Source organism: Mastigoproctus giganteus, chromosome 10 (genome assembly GCF_048544385.1).
Source record: "Mastigoproctus giganteus isolate SK-2022 chromosome 10, ASM4854438v1, whole genome shotgun sequence".
NCBI classification, from domain to species: Eukaryota; Metazoa; Arthropoda; class Arachnida; order Uropygi; family Thelyphonidae; genus Mastigoproctus; species Mastigoproctus giganteus.
Genome location: NC_143584.1, coordinates 16,890,521 through 16,913,501, shown reverse-complemented (window position 1 = coordinate 16,913,501; position 22,981 = coordinate 16,890,521). Strand labels below are relative to the sequence as shown.

At 36.8% G+C, this 22,981-nt stretch overlaps 1 protein-coding gene across 1 annotated transcript; it reads left to right on the top strand.

The window, feature by feature from the left end:
* Nucleotides 1–226: 226 nt before the first annotated feature.
* Nucleotides 227–18,401, top strand: LOC150078807 (uncharacterized). The gene is made up of 3 exons (XM_090382366.1): nucleotides 227–279; nucleotides 6,915–7,173; nucleotides 17,986–18,401. Exons 2-3 carry the CDS (start codon nucleotides 6,969–6,971, stop codon nucleotides 18,399–18,401), a joined length of 621 nt encoding a protein of 206 aa, XP_090238492.1. The 5' UTR covers nucleotides 227–279; nucleotides 6,915–6,968.
* Nucleotides 18,402–22,981: the final 4,580 nt, after the last annotated feature.

The following is a 22,981-nucleotide window of genomic DNA, read 5'->3' as shown; positions in this document are numbered from 1 at the left end:
TTAAATAAATAAATTGCGGCAACAGCGGTGCTCAATTGAATACTATCTATTTTACATCCTGGTAAGACTTGACGGAATTACAAAGAAATATGTATGGGGAATTACAAAATCATGTATTTTGAAAATTAATAATCTTTTAGAGAATAAGTTTTCTACGTTACTGGTTTATGACAGTTTTATCCCTTATTGCTTCATCTGAGGTTAAGTTAAACTCCCTATATGCATTTTGACCAAAATAACTTTCGCACACCGTATTTTGCTAACATATTCAGTCTTTGGGTGAGTATCCTGTTGACTTTTTTTTTTTTTTTGACTCGTTTATGATACCGATAGTTTATTTGAGAACTGATATTACATCTCTAAACTGCAAAATTTGTTAGCCATATTTTATTTAAACAATTGAAATAATAAGAAGAATGCATTAGCGCAACCAAGGAAGCTCACACGACCTTGAAACCAGGACCAAGTCGTGCCTTCATCCAAAAAAAAAAAAATCTACCCACATCAAATGAGAGGTGCATAGTAATACCATATTTTGTTTTGCGCCCCGTGAGAGCCCGTGCAAATTCTGTCCTTTCTATGTTTAACACGACTCCGCCCTCATTGATATTATTATTAGCCATATTCTTATGAGAGAGTCTTATAATGGAGGATTTTAATTTTCCGGATATTGACTGGAATTTGTGGGTTGGTCACTCGCACACTAGCAAGGCTTTTGTGGATTTATTGGATGATTGTTTTCTACATCAGCATGTTCGGGAGGCAACTAGAGGGAGTAATACTCTTGATCTGATTATCACTAGTGATTCTTCATGCATTAAGAATCTGCAGATAAAGGAACCACTAGGTGGCAGTGTTTATTCTTTGAGTAAATCCCACTTCAGCACACTGTGCTGAAGTGGGATTTACTCAAAGAGGTAACTACCATCGGGGGTAAAGGGAAGGGTTTTTGCTTTCGTAAAGGCGACTACAGTGGTCTGAGACAGTATTTAAATTCCATACGGTGGGACTAACTGATGATGTTATCAACAGCAAATTTAAAATGGGAGGCATTCAAAGAATTAATCTTGGACGCTACTAGGCTTTACATACCAACTAAGAAATATTGTTCAAGGTTTAGGCCTAAATGGATGTCAGATGAACTAATGAGACATGGCAGAGAAGAAAAATGCATGAGATACATATAAATTAACGGGCGACATGGAAGCCTATGATAGATATAAGCTGTCTGTAACCAAGTCACAAAGGAGATTAGGCAGGCAAAGGCAGATTATGAGAAATCTTTGGCAAAGGATGCAAAGAAAAACAGCAAAGAATTCTTTACCTATGTAAACTCTAGAAGGAAAGGGATGAATCGGATTGGTCCACTGGATATTGATGGTTCAACTGTTGATGATCCTGCTCAGGTGGCTAACAAACTAAATGAGTATTTTGCATCTACATTCACACATGAGGAGTTATTCAGGGAAGGGAATGCCAGAGGTGAATTAAACTCTGTCAGTGGGCGAGATGATTTTGTAATAACCGAGTGGAAAGTGGAGAAGAAATTGTTGAAGATAAACATAAAAGAGGCACCCAGGGTGGATGGGATCTATCCAGTTATATTAAAGGAGGCAGCAGAGGAAGTGAGCAAACCCTAAGCCATAATTATGAGAGTTTCCTTGGACTCAGGGAGGTACTCATGGACTGGAGATGTGCAAATGTGATCCCAATTCACAAAGGAGGATCAAAGGACGACACAAGTAATTATAGACCTGTTAGTTTAACTTCTGTTCCAGGGAAATTAATGGAGGCACTGGTTAAAGAAGCACTGCAGGATCATCTAGACAAGACTTAACCATGCTGTATCCGAGCTATAACTTCAGTTATAGCACAGACACAGCATGGTTTTGTTAAGGGAAAGTCTTGCCTGACCAATTTGATTGGATACTATGATGTGGTCACAGAGGAACTGGATGCAGGGAATAACTTTGATATCATATATTTGGATCTTAGAAAGGCTTGATGATGTGGGATTTACTTAAAGATGTAACTACGATCAAGGGTAAAGGGAAGGGTTTTTGTTTTCATAAAGGTGACTACAGAGGTCTCAGACAGTTTTTAAATTCTATAGAGTGGGATCAACTGATGATGTTACCAGTGGTGAATTCTAAATAGGAAGCCTTCAGGGACTTAACCTTGGAGGCTACTAGGCTTTTCATACCAACTAAGAAATACTGTTCAAGGTTGAAGCCTAAATGGATGTCGGATCAATCAATGAAGCTCGTGGCAGAGAAGAAAACTTCATGGGATGCATATAAATTTTCAAGCCTACGACAGATACAAGTTGATATGCAATCAAGTCACAAAAGAGATTAGGCAGGCGAAAGTAGATTACAAGAAATCTTTGGCAAAGGATGCAAAGAAAAACAGCAAAGAGTTCTCTACTTATAAATGTAAATTCTAAAATGAAGGGGATGAATCAGATTGGTCCACTTAACATAGATTGTTTGACTATTGATGATCCTGCTCAAGTAGCTGATAAACTGAATGAGTATTTTGCATCTACATTCACACATGAGGAGTTATTCAAGGAGGGGAATGCCAGACGTTTATCAAACTCTAATAGGGAGCTAAGTGATTTTGTGATAACTGAGAGCAAAGTGGAGGAGAAATTGTTGAATTTAAACATAAAAAAGGCACCTGGGGCAGATGGAATCTATCCAGTTATAATGAAGGAGGTAGCAAGAGAAGTAAGCAAACCCTTAGCCATAATTATGAGAGCATCCTTAGAGTCAGGGGAGGTCCCCATGAACTGGAGATGTGCAAATGTATCCCCAATTCACAAACGGGGTTCAAAGGGTGACACAAATAATTACAGATCCATTATGTTCTGGGGAAAATAATGGAGTCACTGGTTAAAGAGGTGATACAGGATCGCCTAGACAAGACAGCAGCAATAGTTCAGATACAGCATGGGTTTGTTAAGGAGAGGTCTTGTCTGACCAATTTGATTGGATACTACGATGTGGTCACAAAGGAACTGGATGCTAAAAATAATTTTGATATCATATACTTGGATTTCAGGAAAACTTTTGATACTGTTGCACATGGAAGACTGCTGTACAAATTGGAGTGGTATGGCATTAAGGGCAAGTTACTGCAATGGATAAAGGGATGGTTGAGTGGGAGATGGCAGAGAGTGGTAATAAATGGACACTGTTCTACATGGACTAATGTTATTAGTGAAATCCCTGGGGTTCGGTGCTGGGCCCATTGTTGTTTTGTGTATTTATCAGTGTTATCGGTGAAGGCTTATTGTCCAAGTTTGCAGATGCTACAAAGGTTGGCAGGGTTGTTAATGACACTAAAGACAGTATGCTACTGCAACAGGATCTATAAAAGTTAGGCAGATGGGCCGAGAAGTGGCAACTGAACATTGACATTGACAAATGCAAAATACTGCATGTGGGTAGCAGTAACCCAAGAGAAACATACAAACTCTGTGGTACTACACTCAGGGTGCTCTTATGAAGAAAGGCTTAAGTTCTGAAAGTTTCTGCATAAAACTTCATAACATCAGATTTGATTCCCCATTCCACTTATGGAATGGAATGCTGCAATTCAAATCACACTTGTTTTAAAAAAAAACCCTTTTACTGGAATGATTGCTAGTTATTATGTAACTCTTACTGGAATGATTACAATGCATTATGTAACTTTTACCTGATTTTCTCCTTGCATTATGTAATTTGTGAATAGCCCCTAAAAGAGTAGCTCATGGTGTCTTTTCAATGATATACCAGAATTTTCTAGCAGAGATAAGGTGATCAACTTCTTCTGTAAGGCAATGGTCAGGCCAAACCTTGAGTAATATATACAGGTCTGCGGCCTCATGTTAAGAAAGATGTAGAGCTGTTGGAATGAGTACAGAGAATTGCTACAAGATTAGTGAATGGAACAAAGGGTTGCTCTTATGAAGAAAGGCTTAAGTTTTGCAAATTACAGCATCTGGAGACTAGGCATCTGCGATGCTAGGCACCAGGAAGAATTCCATCAGCATTGAGCATACTCAATACTGATGGGAATCTTCCTCTTGTTCAGAATAATCACCTGAGAGGGCATAAATTCAAATTGAAAGACAGTTGTAGGATAGTTTGTTATTTGGTTTTTAGGAGCATTAGCAACTAAGGCCATATTGCTCCGGGGATATGCAGTGGTCATTCCCTGACCTTTCCGCATCCTCCACATTTGGTGGTCAGGGGCTGGAACCCCAGTCTAATCAAGAAGCATGTGCTATGCACTGCTGCTCCTGCCACCTGACTATGGAGGCACCTTGTAGGATGTATGTGCAAAAGTTTGCCTTTAACCAGCGGGTGGTTGATTGCTGGAACAAACTTCCGTCTGTTGTAGAAGTTGATAACTTAAATAGATTCAAAGGCAGAACTAGACAAGCATTTCGAGCGAGTGGATGGGTGAAATGAGAAGGGGGTTTTTTTTTTTTTTTTTGGCTGATGCTATATAAGCTTGCTTTTTTGCATAATAATTTGCCTTTACTAATGGTAATACTAAATACCAGTGAGCATTTAAGCCCATAAATGTTCCTTACATTATTGAATGGATTCGATCCTTGTCTTTTCCACCCAGAGTGGGGAGGACAGTGACAATACCACTTTTCTACTCATGCAGACTAAACTTGATATAATAAAAAAAATAGATCGGGGCCATAAGCAGAATATAACATTGGACTGTAAACATGTTTGTTTTTTTATGTGCAGTTAATTAGCATTAGCAAAGGCACATGATGCAAGAAAGCAAGCCTATATAGCATCAGCCAAAAAAAAAAAAAAAAAAAAAAACCTTATTTCACCCATCCACATGCTCCAAATGTTTAAGTTCTGCCTTGAATCTGTTTAAGCTATCAATTTCTACAATGACAGATGGAAGTTTGTTCCAGCAATCGACCACCCGCTGGCTAAAGGCAAACTTCCACACATCTATCCTACAACCGTCTTTCCTCAATTTGAATTTATGCCCTCTCAGGCGATTATTCTGAACAAGAGGAAGAATCCCATCCGCATTGAACGTGCTCAAACCATTCAAGGCTTTATACACTTCAATCAGATCACCTCGCAGGTGCCTAGTCTCCAGACACTGTATTTTGTAAAACTTAAGCCTTTCTTCGTAAAAGCAACCCTTTGTTCCATTCACTAATCTTGTATTCGTTCCAACAGTTCTACATCCTTCTTAAAATGAGGCTTCCAGACCTGTATACAGTACTCAAGGTGTGGCCTGACCATTGCTTTATACAAGGGGATAATCACCTCCTTATCCCTTCTAGAAAAATTCCTGAATATCATTGACAGGACACCATGAGCTATTCTTGCAAACTGTCTGCACTGCTCAGAAAACTTCATATCTGCCTGCACAATAACTCCCAGGTCCTTTTCATTCTCTACCATTGTCAGTGTGGTACCACAGAGTTAATACGTTACTCTGGGATTACTGCTTCCCATATGCAGTACTTTACATTTGTCAATGTTAAACTTCATTTGCCACCTCTCAGCCCATCTGCTCAACTTTTCTAGATCCTGTTGCAGCAGTGTACTGTCATTAACAACCCTGCCAACCTTCGGTCTGCAAACTTGGACATTAAGCCTGATATACCATCATCAGTATCATTTATAAATACAGAAAACAACAATGGACCCAATACTGAACCCTGAGGGACTCCACTAATAACATTAGTCCACGAAGAGCAGGGTCCATTGATTACCACTCTCTGTCTTCTCCCACTCTACCATCCCTTTATCCATAGCAGCAATTTGTCTCCAATACCACACTGCTCCAATTTGTGCAGCAGTCTTCCATGTGCAAGAATATCAAAGGCCTTTCTAAGATCCAAATATATGATATCAAAGTTATTCTTTGCATCCAGTTCCTTTGTGACTACATCATAGTATCCAATCAAATTTGTCAGACACGACTTCCCCTTAAAAAACCCATGCTGTGTCCGAGCTATAACTGAAGTCTTGTCTAGATGATCCTGCAATGCTTCTTTAACCAGTGCCTCCATTAATTTCCCTGGAACTTCTGTTCCAGGGAAATTAATGGAGGCACTGGTTAACAGGTCTGTAATTACGTGCGTCTCCCTATGATCCTTTGTGAATTGGGAATACATTTGCACATCTCCAGTCCATGAGAACTTCCCCTGAGTCCAGGGAAGCTCTCATAATTATGGCTAAGGGTTTGCTTACTTCCTTTGCCACCTCCTTTAATATAACTGGATAGATTCCATCCACCCCAGTTGCCTTTCTTATGTTTATCTTCAACAATTTCTCCTCCACTTTACTCTCAGTTATTACAAGATTATCTAGCTTACTACCAGAGTTGAATACACCTTCGGCACTCTCCTCCCTGAATAACTCCTATGTGTGAATGTAGATGCAAAATATTCATTTAATTTGTTAGCTACCTGAGCAGGATCATCAACAGTTGAACCATCAATATCAAGTGGACCAATCTGATTCATCCCCTTCCTTCTAGAGTTTACATAAGTAAAAAACTCTTTGCTGTTTTTCCTTGCATCCTTTGCCAAAGATTTTTCGTAATAAAATTGCATTCTTAATCTCTCTATTTCTTATTTGGCCTCGTTATTTCTGCATTAAATACATTAAAAATAAAACGTTCTAGATAACGGAAAAATCGAAATAATGCACCTTGAATCCCTGGAAGGTGCCGTTATTCTGAAAGTCTACTGGAATGATTGTTATGTAACTAATCATGTAACAAAATGATGTTATGTTAATTAATCACATTATTTCATATATTTATTTAATATATATCAAATGATTATTTTCCACATTTATTTTATTGTATAATACCCCACTTTAATAATACCGTTTATATATTTATAATTAATTTCTTTTATTTAGATATTGATGGTATGGAAACCGTAATAAATCGTGGAAGTATTTTAAATTAATACCATGATTCGGCAGTGGTCAACTTCAGTATCTGATGCCATCTTAGCTGTAAGTGCAATACTAGCAGCATGGCAACTTCATCAGTTTTCTTCTAATTGGTATCTTCACATAATAGCAGCATCTACTCCTGTGTGGGATACCCCATTATTTGGAATATTTGGATTCCTTTGTATTGCTGTGGCTGCCATTCTGGGAGTATTTCGATTTGGTAAAACAAATTTTTCATTTGTATCATAGCAGAAGATATAAATACAATGTCTTTTACTTAAACTGTTTTGATATTTTTAAAATGAAAAATGACAATGTTCTTTATCATCGAGTTGCATATCTATTCGTATTATTTTAGAGTTTTAATCCTTAATTACACATGTAGTGATTTTTGATACTAATACAGACAACTCATCTTACAGGCTACCTGAACTCTAAGGTAGCCTGTAAGGATTCTCTAAGGATCTTAGAGGATCCTTGGAGTCCATTAGGTTAGAACATCCTTAGAGTCAGGGGAGTCAGGATAACCCCTGACTCTAAGGATCCTCTAACCTAATGGACTATGTTTACTATCTACTTGCTGAATAGAATGCTGTTTTTGAATAGAAAATTTACCAAATATATCATTGATTTTTTAATACAGTTTTTATTTAATAAAATATCAAATTAAATAAATCTGCAACCATTGTCAATCCACTGCAAGATGGAGGCCTCCTCAACAAGTCATGGTGAGGGAATGGACTATAATGGACAGCACTGGACCATGCTGGTTGGCAGATCGACTGTATTGAGCAGTCAGAAGTTTGAACCCCAATCTAATCAAAGAGTGTGTGCTATTGCACTTCTTCTCATGACCACTCAGCTATGGAGACTATCAGTAGGACTAGGACTATTGTCCCTGAAAACATTTTGGTTTTAGTTGGGATTATCTGGTTGAGAATTCGTTTCTCCATCAATAACACAGTGAAAATATCAAAATATGAACCACAACTTATGTTAATGCCAAAAGTGATGAAGCATTCTATTATTATATTTTTAAAAATTACATTTTTTTAGTAAAATGAAATGCATAAACTGACATGAAATTCATGAAACTAGTACTATTCCCTGAAAACCTTTTGGTTTTAATTGGGATTGTCTGGGTGCATTGTATTCCAGTTCAATGATTCTGCTTGAGAATTCATTTCTCTGCCAATCACAGTGAAAATATGATAAAAATTAAGATTTCAAAAAAGGCACAAAACACTTAAACACAAGTCACTCATCTCACAGATGAATAAACAAACTGATTTATAGCTGACAGTCATATAACCTGCATTATTCTGCAAAAAGTGATTAGAAACAATATAGCCTGATATCATTTGAAAGTACTAAGATAAATTTAACTCAAAAACTAGCCGGTGCCTCCGTAGCCAGGTGGGAAGGAGCAGCAGTGCATAGCACGTGCTTCTTGATTATACCGGGGTTCAAGCCCGTGACCACCAAATACGGAGGATGCGGAAAGGTCAGGGAATGATCACCGCATATCCCTAGAGTAATATGGCCTTAATTGCTAATGCTCCTAAAAACCAGATAAACAAACAAACAAAAACTAGCCACCGAGAGCGAGAGCATTAAAAAATTATATACTTGTGTCACCGTCAAATGAACTATGGTTAAGAGTTAAGTGACATTTACGTACATCATTTATACCATTCCAGATATACTTTCTTTAGAACTTAATCCATTGTAATGGATTGAGTAAAATGACACCATATCCATTGTTATTGGATTGTGTCATTTTACAATAATGCCATTTGATACTTAGGCTCATTTTTGTATTTGATAATAAACAAACACATTTCCTACTTAATGCATTAATCTCATGTTGTGGAGGCACTTCACCACAAGCTACCTCAATATTGCACTATTCTAAATGTAAAGCACTGTGCCAATGGAGATGTACAGTACTATTTATTTAAAGCGTTCACCATGACCATCGTTCCATCTAATTTTTTTTTCCTCGGTGCACAGAATGAGTATTGCTTTGCATGCTTACCTTTCACTGTTGCATGGCTGGTCAGCATACAAAATTAATTAATGATTATAACATTAATAATAATTACATGATTTTTATGTGGAAAATAAATAATTTGATAACTCTAATTATACTTCATAAACTAGAGTGAAAAATCAGAAAATAATCCTTATATGCCTCCATACATCCCTTAATGACAGTAAGACAATGCAATCTCTTATCAGTGAGCATTAAAACATATATTTTCCCTGAAGAATAATTTCTTTGAATTGTTTGTGCTGTGGTTCTTCCAAGCTTTCCTGTACATATGGTTCCTAATGAATATAAAATATCTGTTAGGAACATATATTTAAGCAGATGGTTTTATATTTATTATGCTTTACATATTTTTATATTTTAAACTATGCTGATATATTTTATATCTGCATAGTTTGTATTCCAGTAATAGAAAAATGATAAACCTTCATGAAAAGGAATCCCTAGCAGGATGGAACCCAGGTATGGCCATATTCATCTGAAAATCAGAATGTAATGCGTGCTCAAAAATTTAGTGTGCAGCACTTCCAAAACCACAGTAGGGCCACGCAAGTGCACAGACTAGAGGGAACCATGACCCATACTGCAGTTTCAACTATTTTTTGGAGTCTTATCACCTGAATCCAGTGATGAAATATTTCCACAATGTGATATGCAAGATGATGGATCTGATAAAAAAAAAAAAATAATAACAATAATCAAATAAATTTAGGACAAAAATGTGGCTATGCCCTACTTGCTTAGTATGAGGCTTTCACTGTACATTTATTTGAGCTCTTTGGTATTCTAAATTGACTGTTCAGATGGCCATAAATTACAGTACCCTTCAAAAAAGTTTTAATCCCAGTTTCTATATGAAAAATTTGTTGACAATAAATCCTTATTGAAACATAAAGAAAAATGCTAGAGGGCTAAGATATGTATGCAAGTGGATAAAGAAAAATATTGGAAATATTTTGGTAACGATAAGGAAAGCAAACATCACAAAGTAGAGAAACGTTTTTTAGTCAACAAATCTCGGAACAGGGGAGTAAAACTATAACTAAAGTAATAATAATAATAATTTATTTATCCCTATTTTATGTTACACTTTTTTGGGAGATAAAAGCAAAAAGGGAGGGAGAACACATAAGCCAGTGGCTTTTTAGGGGGTGTTCCCTTAAAAATGATGAATATACAAATATACAATTGAAAAATGTACAGTTCTGAAATTGTACAGGTAATGTTCAACAGGAAAGATAAATAAATTGGAGTTTTTTGTACATTTCTGTACAGAAGACTTTGAAAAGCATCACTACTTATAATATCATTGTGAACATTTTTACAATTAAATGATGAGAGAAAAGAAAAATGATGAGATACATGCACAGAAATTTACAAACTATTTGCCAACTGCTTCCTTTAACATTTGTACATTATTTCCATGTTGGTTTTTTTAAAATCCAGGAGTTGAGTGGAAGGTAATTTGAATCAGACATCCCTGGTGATGTGTTCAATTAGTAGTTTCTTGAATTTATTTAGTGAAGTGACATTTTTGATTTTTGCAGGAAGTTTGTTCCAGGTTTTAGTACCTCTGTATTTTATACTTTTCTGACCTATGGCTTTTCTGAAAAGCGGAATCTTCAGGTTGGCTTCATTTCTTAGATTGTATGATATTTCTTCATCGTCTGTGGTTATGAAAAAGGATCTGAAGAGAGGGGGAAAGTCTGCTGTCTTTGTAGCATTGTAAACAAGGATCGTCTCGGCTTTCTGCAATAGCTGGTAGATGCTTAGGAGTCTCACTTCCTTGTATCTCGAACTAACCGATGTGTTCCAGGGAAGGCCTAAAATTGAGCGGACACATCGATTGAGAATGGAGTTGATTCTCGCAGGGTTTTCTTGGCTGGTGGTACCCCATGAGATGATTCCATGGGTGAGGTGTGGCTGAATTAAAGAAAGGAATACTTGTCTGAGAAGAGAAGGAGACACCCAGGCAGAGGCCCTGGCGAGTATTCCCGCTAGTGACGAAGTTTTCTTTCATAGGGTTATCATTTGTTTTGCCCAACTTAGCTTATCATCTAGCCAGATTCCGAGAAACTTGGTTTCATTCACCCTTTCAAGTTGTTTTTCTTTGTATGTTACGTCTAAATCAATATTTAGTGATATTTCCATTATGACACATATATTTTGATTTTTCTGGATTCAGTATAAGCTGATTCTTTTGAAGCCAATTATGCATCACAGAAAGCAAGGCAGAGATTTTGAGTTGAAACTCATTAGGCTCTTTATCTGTGATTAGGATGGAAATATCATCGGCATACGCTACTAGGTGAGAAGATGGAAGAAGAGAGAGAAATTCATCAATGTTAAGAACAAATAGGATAGGTCCAAAAAGTGAGCCTTGAGGTACTCCCCAGGAGAAATAACAGATGTCAGAGTATGATTTATTTGTTCTTACGACAAATGGCCGATCGGTAAGGTAGTCTTCAAGGAGAAGGTTAATTTTCCCTCTCAAGCCAAGGTTATTGAGTTTGTTAAGTAGAATAGTATGGTTTATGCAATAAAAAGCTTTAGATAAGTCAAGAAACAGTGCTATAGCATAGTGACCCTTTTCAAGACTATCAATGATCCTTGAGCAGAAGTCAACAATTGCAAGATCAGTGGATCTTTAGAGCGATAAGCATACTGTTGTTGATGGATGAGCTGATTTTCTTCAAGAAAACCCATGAGTCTGCTATGAAGAATTTTTTCAAATAACTTTGCAAAAACTGAGAGTAGAGCTATTGGGTGAAAGTGGTTGATGGAATTACAACGGTTTCCCTTTAGAACAGGGATGATTATTGCTTTTTTGAATTGAGAAGGGAATTTACCCGATTGAGTAAATCTGGTATTTTCAGCAGAGAGGGAGATATTTCATCAAAGCCAGAGGCTCCTTTTTCTTTCAGTTGATTCCCTGCCTCTAAAATCTCTTGATCAGAGAGAGGAGCGAGAAAAAAAGAGTTTCTGATTGAGTACTTGGCAGATTCTCTCATTTCATTGTCTTTGAAGTCAAGTTCGTCTTGAAAGAGATTATTCATACTTGAAATAAAGTAGTTACAGAAGGCAGTAGCTTTTAGCTCGTCATCTGAAATGAGTACCTCGTTTTTTAACTACATCTCCAATGTAGCTCTGTGATTTCAGTTTCCTTCCCGGTAATAGTTTGTTCAAAGCTGTCCATTTTTTCTTGCTTGTTGTGATACCTGTAAGTTGAGAACTATAGTATTTTCTTTTCTCTGACCGAATGCAGTCAGTACTTTGTTTCTGTACGTTGTGTATTTAATTTTATCTGCCTCGATTCCTGTTGCTTTAACAATTCTTGGAAGGTTGTCTCTTTTCTTTAACATATTGCAAATCTTGTTTGAGATGAACGGGCATATTTTCCCTCTTGACCTTGTGGCCTTTTTATTCCCTGGGCTCCTGATGTATGACACATATTTTTCATAGCATATTTAGGATATGCTTAATGATAAATGATACATGCTAAGGGAGGATATTTTAGAAGTATGCAATAAATACTTTGATGATTTGATAAAGGAAGAAGTTGTAGGTCTCTCTGATAGGAGTGGGACATATTTATTTCAATATATAAAAAGTGAAATAAAGCAAGTATGGAATTACAGAGGAATTTCACCACTAATGTAAGTAAAATCTATTCAGCTATCTTGGAGACTAACAGTTAGATTTTTAGGCCAGACAGGGAATTCCAGAATTTCATTTTCATTTGCATTAGCACAATATTTGTGCTAATGCAGATTATATTTATGAACCTGTATTTAGGATTTGTTGATCTTGAAAAGCACATAACAAAGTACTAGGTAATCTGCTCTTTGATTTAATTTTGTGTGTCAAAAAAAGTTTTCCTGAAATCCCCCCTACTTTACATGAAGCAACATATGAGCTGAAGGAGTTTAATTATCATTATTATTAGCCATATGGTGCAAGGAAGCCTGAGGCTTATGCTGCACCATCCAAAAAAAGATTTGAGTTACCCTGAGAGAGAGAGAGAGAGAGAGAGAGAGAGAGAGAGAGAGAGAGAGAGAGAGAGAGAGAGAGAGAGAGAGAGAGAGTAGAAGAGAATCACCAAGAAAGAGAAGAATGATGATATCCAGCTCAGGACCCTGGGTGTGCCAAGCCCACGCACACACACATCATTTCTACTACCAAGGTAGTTTTAATGCATCGTTTTAATTATATTGCATATTATGAATACCTTCATGAGTTGCCATGGTATTGCACTACCTCGAATAAGTAACACTTCACCTATGGAGAAGACTAATATTACTTATTCTCGGCGGATACCACCACCCAGACAGTGTGGTATGATACTATTAGTACCATACCTTTTGAAACTTATTAGCTTCTCATCGGTGATGGTTGGGCAGATACCCTGGTGTTGCAATAGTGGCAACCCAGTTACGAAGTATAATTCCACAATACGAGAGATGCCTGATGATATGTGTGGTTTAATCTAAAAGATATTTCTTTGCTAAATGCCTAAGAATATGAAGGAGTTTAATTATGCATGGGTAATACACACACATCATTTCTACTACCAAGGTAGTTTTAATGCATCGTTTTAATTATATCTCATATTGTGAATACCTTCACAATAAGTTATTATTATTATCCACAGGGTGCAAGGAAGCCTGAGGCTTATGCTGCACTGGCCAAAAAAAATTTTCCGAGTTACCCTGAGAGAGAGAGAGAGAGAGAGAGAGAGAGAGAGAAGTAGAAAGGAATCACCAAGAAAGAGAAGAATGATCATATCCAGCTCAGGTTGCTATTGCACTACTTCTCATTTGTGTGTGGGCAGGTACCCTGTTGGTCTGGTAGTAAAAATGATGTGTGTGCATTACCTATGCATAATTAAACTCTTTCATACTCTTAGGCATTTAACTAAGAAATATTGGTGAAGGTAAAGAAAGCTAACACTGGAAACTTCAGGAAAACTTACCAGGCAAATTCGTTTCCCACTACCACAGTAGGTGTCTCCGTAGCCAGGTGGGAAGGAGAAGCAGTGCATAGCACACGCTTCTTAATTAGACCGGGGTTCGAGCCCATCACCACCAAATACAGAGGATGCAGAAAGGTCAGGGAATGACTACCGTATATCCCGGAGCAATATAGCCTTAGTTGCTAATGCTCTTAAAAACTAAATAACAAACAAACAACAAAACAAACAAAGCTACCAGTTTCTCCCTGAATTTCGGTAAACAGATGGTGCGTGTTATTGGTAGTGGCAGTAGAAGTCAGTAATGATGTATTGATTAGTTTTAATTATTAAAAGCAGCTTATTGGAGTTCATGAGTGTAATGCCTTCATGGCTGAAATTTATTTACGAGTATACCCTCCAGACTGCCTCAATTTCAGGGTGTTTATTACCCCCTTCCCTCCGTTTTAAAATAGGAAAATGACTTCTACAGATGGTGCGTGTTATTGGTAGTGGCAGTAGAAGTTCGTTTCCATTACCGATAACATGCACCATCTGTGTCCCGAGAATGCAGGGAGAAACTGCGGTAGCGGGAAATTTGAGTTTGCCCGGTAAGTTAAGCGAAGTTTCCTGTGGTTCTCGTGTTGGCTTTCTTTACCTTAGCCAAAATATTTTAGATTAAACCCTGCACACCATCAGGCATCATTCGTATTGTGGAGTTATACTTCTTAACTGGGTTGTCACTATTGCAACAACAGGCATTACTTATTCGAGGTAGTGCAATACCATGGAAATTCGTGAACATATTCACAATTTGAGATATAATTTAAACATATTAACTCTTGTCTGATGTTACTCTGCTAGTGTAATCATTTCTGTCCAGATACATTACTTGGCTTAGAGCATCTTCATTTCATCATCAACAATTCAAAGTTGTGGAGATAATTTTTGATGAGTGATGCTGTTTGTACCATTGATGCTCCAAATGCAGTTTCATATTTTAAATATATGTCAAATGTAGTCATTATTTATGCTTATTTTTCCTGATTAGTCATTGTTATCAAATTTATTGAGATATGGTGCTTTACATAATGTGAAAGGGTTGGTCTTGCATTTTGATTTTTGAAGTTTTCTACCACCAAAAATCATTACCTATAATTGTTATTATAGATAATATTTTTTAATTTAAAACTAAACTATATTCATAAAACTGTTATAATTACATAATCGTTTACTTGTCCTTGCAACAGCATGACATAACATGTTCTAGCAAAGCATTCACTTGCCTATTGAGAAACAAGCATTCTACAACTTGACCAATGTATGACTCTGGCAACGTTATATGTATTAAGTCTTGTATATACATGGAAATACTATTAGTACCTGGCGCCTCCGTAGCCAGGAGCAGCAGTGCATAGCACACGCGTCTTGATTAGACTGGGGTTCGAGCCTGTGACCACCAAATACGGAGAATGCAGAAAGGTCAGGGAATGACCACCACATATTCCCGGAGCAATATGGCCTTAGTTGCTAATGCTCCTAAAATCCAAATAACAACAAAATAACTATTAGTACCATACCATAGGTCTCCACATTTGATTTGCTCAGTGTCACCACTAGCAGTATTAGATCCCTAGATTGCAAAATTACATTATTGATCCTACACATTTTGGAGTAAATGTGTAGAAGTCAATATTATTGCTTCATAGCAAATTATGCTAAGTAATTAAAATAACTTTTAATAATAACCCAATTCATTTATTTTAAAAAAACTGGTGGTTGTGCAAACCTGAAATCTGGTCATAGTCTGCCACTAGTTGATATCGACACTGTTAATAACAACTTGTTGTTGTTGTTTGTTGTTGTTTTGGTTTTTAGGAGCATTAGCAGCTTAGGCCATATTGCTCCGGGATATGCGGTGGCCATTTCCTGACCTTTCCGCATCATCCGTATTTGGTGGTGACGGGCTCGAACCCCGGTCTAATCAAGAAGCGTGTGCTACGCACTGCTGCTCCTTCCCACCTGGCTACGGAGGCGCCATAACAACTTGTAATCAGTAGCAGGCAAATACAAGACTAAATTGGTTTGAAGAGGTCATTTCCAGAAAGTGGTATCAATAAGGAAATGTTTGTATAGTGCAAGTACAATTCTTCTTTCTGGTTTGTCTCCAGTGCCATGGTAAATATTATCTAATCACATCTGTTAATATTGAAAGATCATTCTCTGCTTACAGACATTCTCCCTGATGAAAGGAACAACTTCACTTCTGGCATTTTAGAAAAATAATTGTGTTATTATAATGCCAACATGTGAGTTTGTTTTAATTATTTTTGTAAGAAATTTTACTTTAATCCTTGCAAAAGTATAAGTTATTGAAACACACTTTGGCATTTTTAATGCATATTAAGTCCTTTATACAGCATTGATGCATGCATAAATGTAATTTTTAATGCATATAGTTCCTCTATTAAAAATTATAATAATTGGGGATGATTTTACTGAGCTTGTATTATGCTCACAATGTGATTTGAAGGGTTTGGATAAAGGGTACATAAATAGCTTTAATTAATGCCACCATTTTTTTTATTAATTTAGATACTTAAAATTTTTCTTCTGTCTAAACAAGAAATTTTTAAAAGAATAATATATACACTGTATTGCCAAAAGTAACCAGACACCTACATGTTTCAATGAACCTTTTATTGATTGATACAAAATTTAGTAACCTTTGGGTTTGCCTACACACACACAGTGTCCTTGTCAGCAAGTTCTGAACTCATTTTTGATAACAGGAAAGCAGTACTTTCATTCATTCCTTCTTCAACACAGCAACTAATTCGGAGTTTATTGGCCTGGCCTGAAGTTCACATTTTGGTTCTTCCCTGTGAAATTATGGTTAAGGCTTTGGGCAAGCCAGCGAGGCTCTAACCAAGTCACTATGGGATGTGCATTATGACATAGTGCATTGTCATGCTGAAATAGAAAAAATGCCCTTTCCACAATGTCATACCGTATGAAGAGTGGATTTATCCAGAATGTCGGTGTTCCATATAGCATTCATTTCTAGGAACAACCACCTGAAATGGTGACAGCACTATTTGAGGTTGATGCCAAACTTCATAGTTGAGATGACATGCTTTGGTATCTGAGCATCCGCCAGACCCAAACGTGCCAATCACATCAGAAAAACAGTGTACCATGATTCTTCACTCCATAACATAGCTTTAGCTTTTCAATGTTCCTAGTAGCAGCTATATATGATAGGTTGTGTACCAGACAAGTTGTTGTTGTTTTGGTTTTTAGGAGCATTAGCAACTAAGGCCATATTGCTCCGGGATATGCGGTGGTCATTCCCTGACCTTTCCGCATCCTCCGTATTTGGTGGTGACGGGCTTGAACCGCGGTCTAATCAAGAAGCGTGGCTACGCACTGCTGCTCCTTCCCACCTGGCTACGGAGGCACCACCAGACAAGTTGATGCTGTGATATTTGGTTTGTGTGTCAAAGGCTCGTCTGTAAAATCTGATACTGTAGAGCTCCTATATATTGTCCTTGTACTGATATCAGTTCCTGTGGCTTGAACTGCTGGTAGAGTTGAATCAGGACTGATGGAATTGCATGCCACTCTTTTGAGCACCCTTTGGTCTTTTTTTGTGAATTTCTGTAATCTACCCAAACGTTTCCTAGCTGTTGTAGCACCATGATATTTACATTTGGTGATTATCTCAGCTACTATTGATCTAGAGTGTTTCAGTTTGCTGTGATTCCATGAACAGATTGATTGCTAATAGGGCATCTTATGATGACCCCTCTCCCCCTCCACCAGAAGTGGCTCAGCTCGATGCCTTGGCCCATCTACTGTATTTCCTTGATCTGCTTGCTTTAGCATGAACACAATTGTTTTTATACCTATTCTGCCACATGCACAGTTAATTTTTCCCAAACCAGGGGTGTCCAGATACTTTGGCAATATAATGTATGTTTATACATTATAGAAATTTTAAATAAATTTTTTGGTTTTTTTTTTTTTAGGTATAGTTGATCCGCCAGAAAAATTAATCTACATTCATCAGTTGGCATCATGGTTTGCAGGATGTGGTGGAATGGCTAGCTTAGCAATCCAGTTTAACTTTATGTACAAAAAAAATTTTTTGGGATGGCTGAACCTCCTTGATGCATTAATAGTTCTTATAGCTCCACAATTTATATCTGAAAATATGGCTGCCATTTTAGAACGGTTACAGCAAGCTGCAGTTGTTATTTCTATTTGTGTTTTAAGCTTCTATAATCAAAATTGGCATGGTGTTCTTGGTGGTCAGCTTATAGCAGTTGCTGGCCTTACTATTGGAACTGAGGGCTTGTTTTTAGGAATCCCTGCAGTGGATGCATTCCATTACACCCTTGGTTGCAGTGTGTTTTTACTGTCCAGAGCTTTAATGCATGCATAATTAATCTGGTTGGTTTTGTACTTGTTAACTGTTCAGAGAATCAAGTAAAGGACCCAGTTATAAAAGTTAATTATTTTATTAGGCTGCAAACAGAACAGCATTTTGTACAGAAATTTCAAAAGATACAGTGAAATCTTTTAAAATCTTTTTTAAGAGGCTCCTGATTGCAATGTTGACCCACCTAAAAAGTTCAGATTGTTTGGACATGATAAATGTTAAAAAAAAAGAAATTCTGTTTAAATTCTTAAACAGAATTTAAACTGGTTCATATACTTAATATACAAATATATTATTCATTTGTGTATTATTAAATATATGAACCATGAATAATGAGTTCTTATTAAAATTATAGAGGTATTAATTCTGTGTGTAATCAAAATATATATGATATTCTTGATAGGCAACTTATAGTAATTGCTGGTTGTTGCTAATTTGGAAGGCTATTACATTAAAATAGTCTGTGAACATTAGGCTCCTTTATGTTTGTTGAGTTAAAATATGGAGTATCTTGAAAAGTACTCCATGATTGTGGACATATGCATAGTTAACAGAACTTGTGTGAGATAATTACAGTGGTATTCACAATAGTGACTCATGAAATGAAGGTGCATATGTAAAGAAGGAAAATACTGTAATTCTGTTTATACTATGACACAGCCACTTACATCAAAGCAGTTTGCAGCTAATCATTTTGAGAGTAATACAATCAGTACCATATTTAGCAATTACATCTACTTGAACCACAGTCAACTTGAATGAGTGTGCTATTACACTCCCATGCTGTGCAGATGTGGGAAGCCACTGATGGCACCTAACCCCAAATACTATGCTACTGTGCACTCCCATGCTAACCACTCTGCTACATCAGGCTTAATAAAAATACACATGAAACTGTCTTATCCATTACCCTACTAGTTGCACTGTGATGATGATTGCAAGACTGAAAGCAACCTTTAAGGACAAATTTACAAAAAACAAGGTATTTTGCAGTTAATTTTTGAAACCTACAATGATCTCTGTTATTTATGTCAATAAATATTAGCATTAGTATTAATAAAGATTAATTGATGGATGTTTGTACAGCATTAGCCTTAAAAAGGTCGAGAGAGAATAGCCTCATTGCAATTGCATATCTATCCAACGAAGCACAAACTGGCTAGGAGCATGGGCACCCTGGATTCTAATGTGTGAATCCTGCACTCCAATGTCTTGCCTGAGGCCCCTCCAAATTGTTGAAAATCAACTTAGATATGGGTCTTAACTAATGATCATAAACACAATTAAAGAATAAACAAGCGTAAAATATCATTTTCTGTTAAAAAAGAGAATCTTAGCTAATCATCACATTTAAACAAGGGGGAGAGTTTCCCTTTATTAGCATTAGTACAGTCAGTTCTGCTATAATGCGGTACATCTGTTCCTAAAAATCTCTGTATAATGGTATTTTATTTCACACATTAAAAACGACAAGGCTTATTGGGAAAAATAGGGATGGGGGCAGAGCACTAAAAAAAAAATGTTCAGTCTGGTAAGTAAAACACTAAAAAAAGTTAGAAACCCAATAAAATTGCTAACACAGGTTTAAACATATTAATAATTAAAAATAAATATTACAGTAAATATAGCACTTCATCTTGACAAGATATGAAGTTTGCTTAATTGATATTTCTGTTCACTGACATTTTTTTTTTTTTAATTGTAAAATTTCTTCTTCAAGAGGAGGGTTTCCTCAGCCTACAAGTTATTTCTTGTTAGGAATTCTTTCCGGCCGTAAAGTGCGGTTCAAGGTGTCTTGGTCGGTTAAACCTCGGGCTGTCATGCACTCCCGTACTCCATCCATCCATGTCCTCCTAGGTCTTCCTCTTCTTCTTCCAGGAGGTATCCATTCCAGGATAGCCTTTGGATATCTGTTTTCTTGCATCTGTTTTACATGTCCATACCATGTTAGACGTTTTTCTCTGATGGTGTCAATAATAGTCTTTTTCACTTCCATTTTTTTCCCTTATGTCTTCATTCCGTTTTCTGTCTCCTCTTGAAGTTCCTGCTGAGCGTCTCCAAAAATCCATTTCTGTGGAGAGCAATTTGTTTTCCGCTCGCCTATTCAATGCCTAGGTTTCCGCTCCATATAATAGAAGACTTTGTACAATCGTTTGAAATATAAGTTTCTTTGTTTTATGTAGGATATTTTTGCTCCACAGAACAGAGTTTAACATGCCGATAGCCTTTCTGCCGTCTGTAATTCTCTTATCGATCTCTGCTTGGGATGATCCATCACTTTGTAAGATTGATCCCAAATATTTGAATTTATCGACTTGTTTGATTTTAAAACCTGCAATATTTAGAACGTGTCCTGGCCCTGAAGACATTTCAGTCTTGCTAAAATTGATTTTTAGACCCCATTGTTTATATTCCTCAAACAATTGGCGACATGCATACTTTGCATCTTCTAAGTCTTGTGCTATCACCACCTGATTGTCTGCAAAAAGTAAATTGTGAATATAGGTGTTCTTATTAATCAGCAATCCCATTTTATTACATTTTTTTGACCAGGATCTTAGGCAGATGTCGATATAAATTTTGAAAAGTGTTGGCCTTGTAATAAGCTTTTTGAAGTGTGGAATTCAGGTGACAAAGCTGATCCCACTTTAATTCTGCATCTATTATTCCTGTAAATTGCCTTAATAATGTTAATCAGTTGTCCATCAATATTTGCCTCTTTCAGTGCTTCCCATAAGAATTTTCTTGGAACACTGTCATATGCCTTTTCAAGGTCAATGAAAATCATAAAGATTTTTTTCCTTTTGATTGGCATTTTTCAAGGATCTGTCATACTGTTGAGATATAATCTATACATGACCTCCCAGCTGAAAAACCACTTTGTTCTTCTGATACCTCGATTCGGGCTTCTAAATGGTTCCAGATCCATTTTCCAAGGATCTTTAACAGCGGGTTCAGGATGCATATTCCTCTGTAATTTGAACAGCTTTTCCGATCGCCCTTCTTATAAATTGATGTAATATATCCTGTTATCTTTTTTTTTGGTATTTCTTCTCCTCTCAGTATACTATTTAAGTTATTGTATCAGAACAGCTACTCCTCTTCCTCCATATTTCAGAAGTTCCATGTAAACTCCTCTAGGTCCAGGTGATTTGCCATTCCTTCCTTCCTTTAGCAGGAGTTCCACTTCCCTAACAGAAACTTTTAAGCCCGAGTCTTCTACACCAAAATCCTCCATCGTCTTGAACTCTTCCCGGTCTTCTTTTAAAAGTCCTTCGTAGTACTCCGTCCAGTCTTTCAAAGGTATTAATTGCAAACCAGCATTGTGTTTATTCTGTTTTCTCAAGTCTTTAAGGACCTTCCATGATTCCGCTGATTGCTTGAAGCCCAATTTGCTATTAATAGTTGCGCATTTCCTTTCCCATTCTTCATTTTTCGCTTCTACTACCAACCGATTGGCTATTTTCTTTTTTTCAACATAAATGTTCCTATATGCATCATTCCTATCACCCAGCCATTTCTGATATGCAAGTTTCTTTTCCTCTACAGCAGCTCTTACTTTCTCTGTAATCTAGGTCTTGTTTGGTCCTTTGGCTCTTCTTTTTGCCTAGGATTTCATGAGCTATTTTTTAAATATTCATAGATTTCTTCAGTATTACCTTTTATCTCTATGTTAATGGCAGCATCCAGTCTCTGGGTGAAGTTGTTTCTAATGCTGTCGTGTTGGAGTAGGTCAATGTTAAATTGATCCACTTGTAGCATTTCTCCTTCCCTGCATTGTTGGTTGTCCACACATATTTTATTAATCCAGTTCCACCTCAATGTTGTTTTAACAAGAAAATGGTCAGATCCGCATTCAGCTCCTCTATAAACTCTGACATCTTTCAATACATATGTCCCTGAATGTTTTGAAATAATGTAATCTATAACTGATCTAATTTGTCTTGTCTCCTGAGACCAAGTATATTTATGGATATCCTTGTGTTGGAAAAATGTGTTGTTTATTCTCAAGTCCAACTGTTCACAAAGATTGCATAGTCTATCTCCGTTGTCATTCTTCTCTTTCTCTCCAAATCTTCCAATAACTTTGCTATTTTGTTCAGTTCCTACTCTTGCATTGAAATCTCCCATTAGAAATATCTCTTTGTTCTAAGAATGTTTTCTATTCTCTCAGATCCTCCCAAAATTCATCCTTCACGGTATCGGCGGTGTCATTAGTCGGGGCATATATTCCCAAAATACATATTTCTCTCCCGTACATTTTCAGTTCCAATGAGATCATTCTTTCATTAATAAATTGCCAGTTTTTGATGTTGTGTCTCAATTTCTTTTTAACAGCAATAGAAACTCCTGCTCTTTCACTCTTATCAACTCCACTCCAAAAATGGTAGTATTCTCCCATTATTTCCTCTCCACATCCCTTTTTCTTTGTCTCTGATAACACGACGATGTCTAACTTGAATTTTTGCAGTTCATCTGAAAGAAAGTTTCTTTTAATTGAAAGGCCTTGAATATTCCAGCATCCTAAAATCATAGTCCTTTTCTGTTTGCTGTGTTGTTTCCGAAAGTGCAGTCCATTGTCA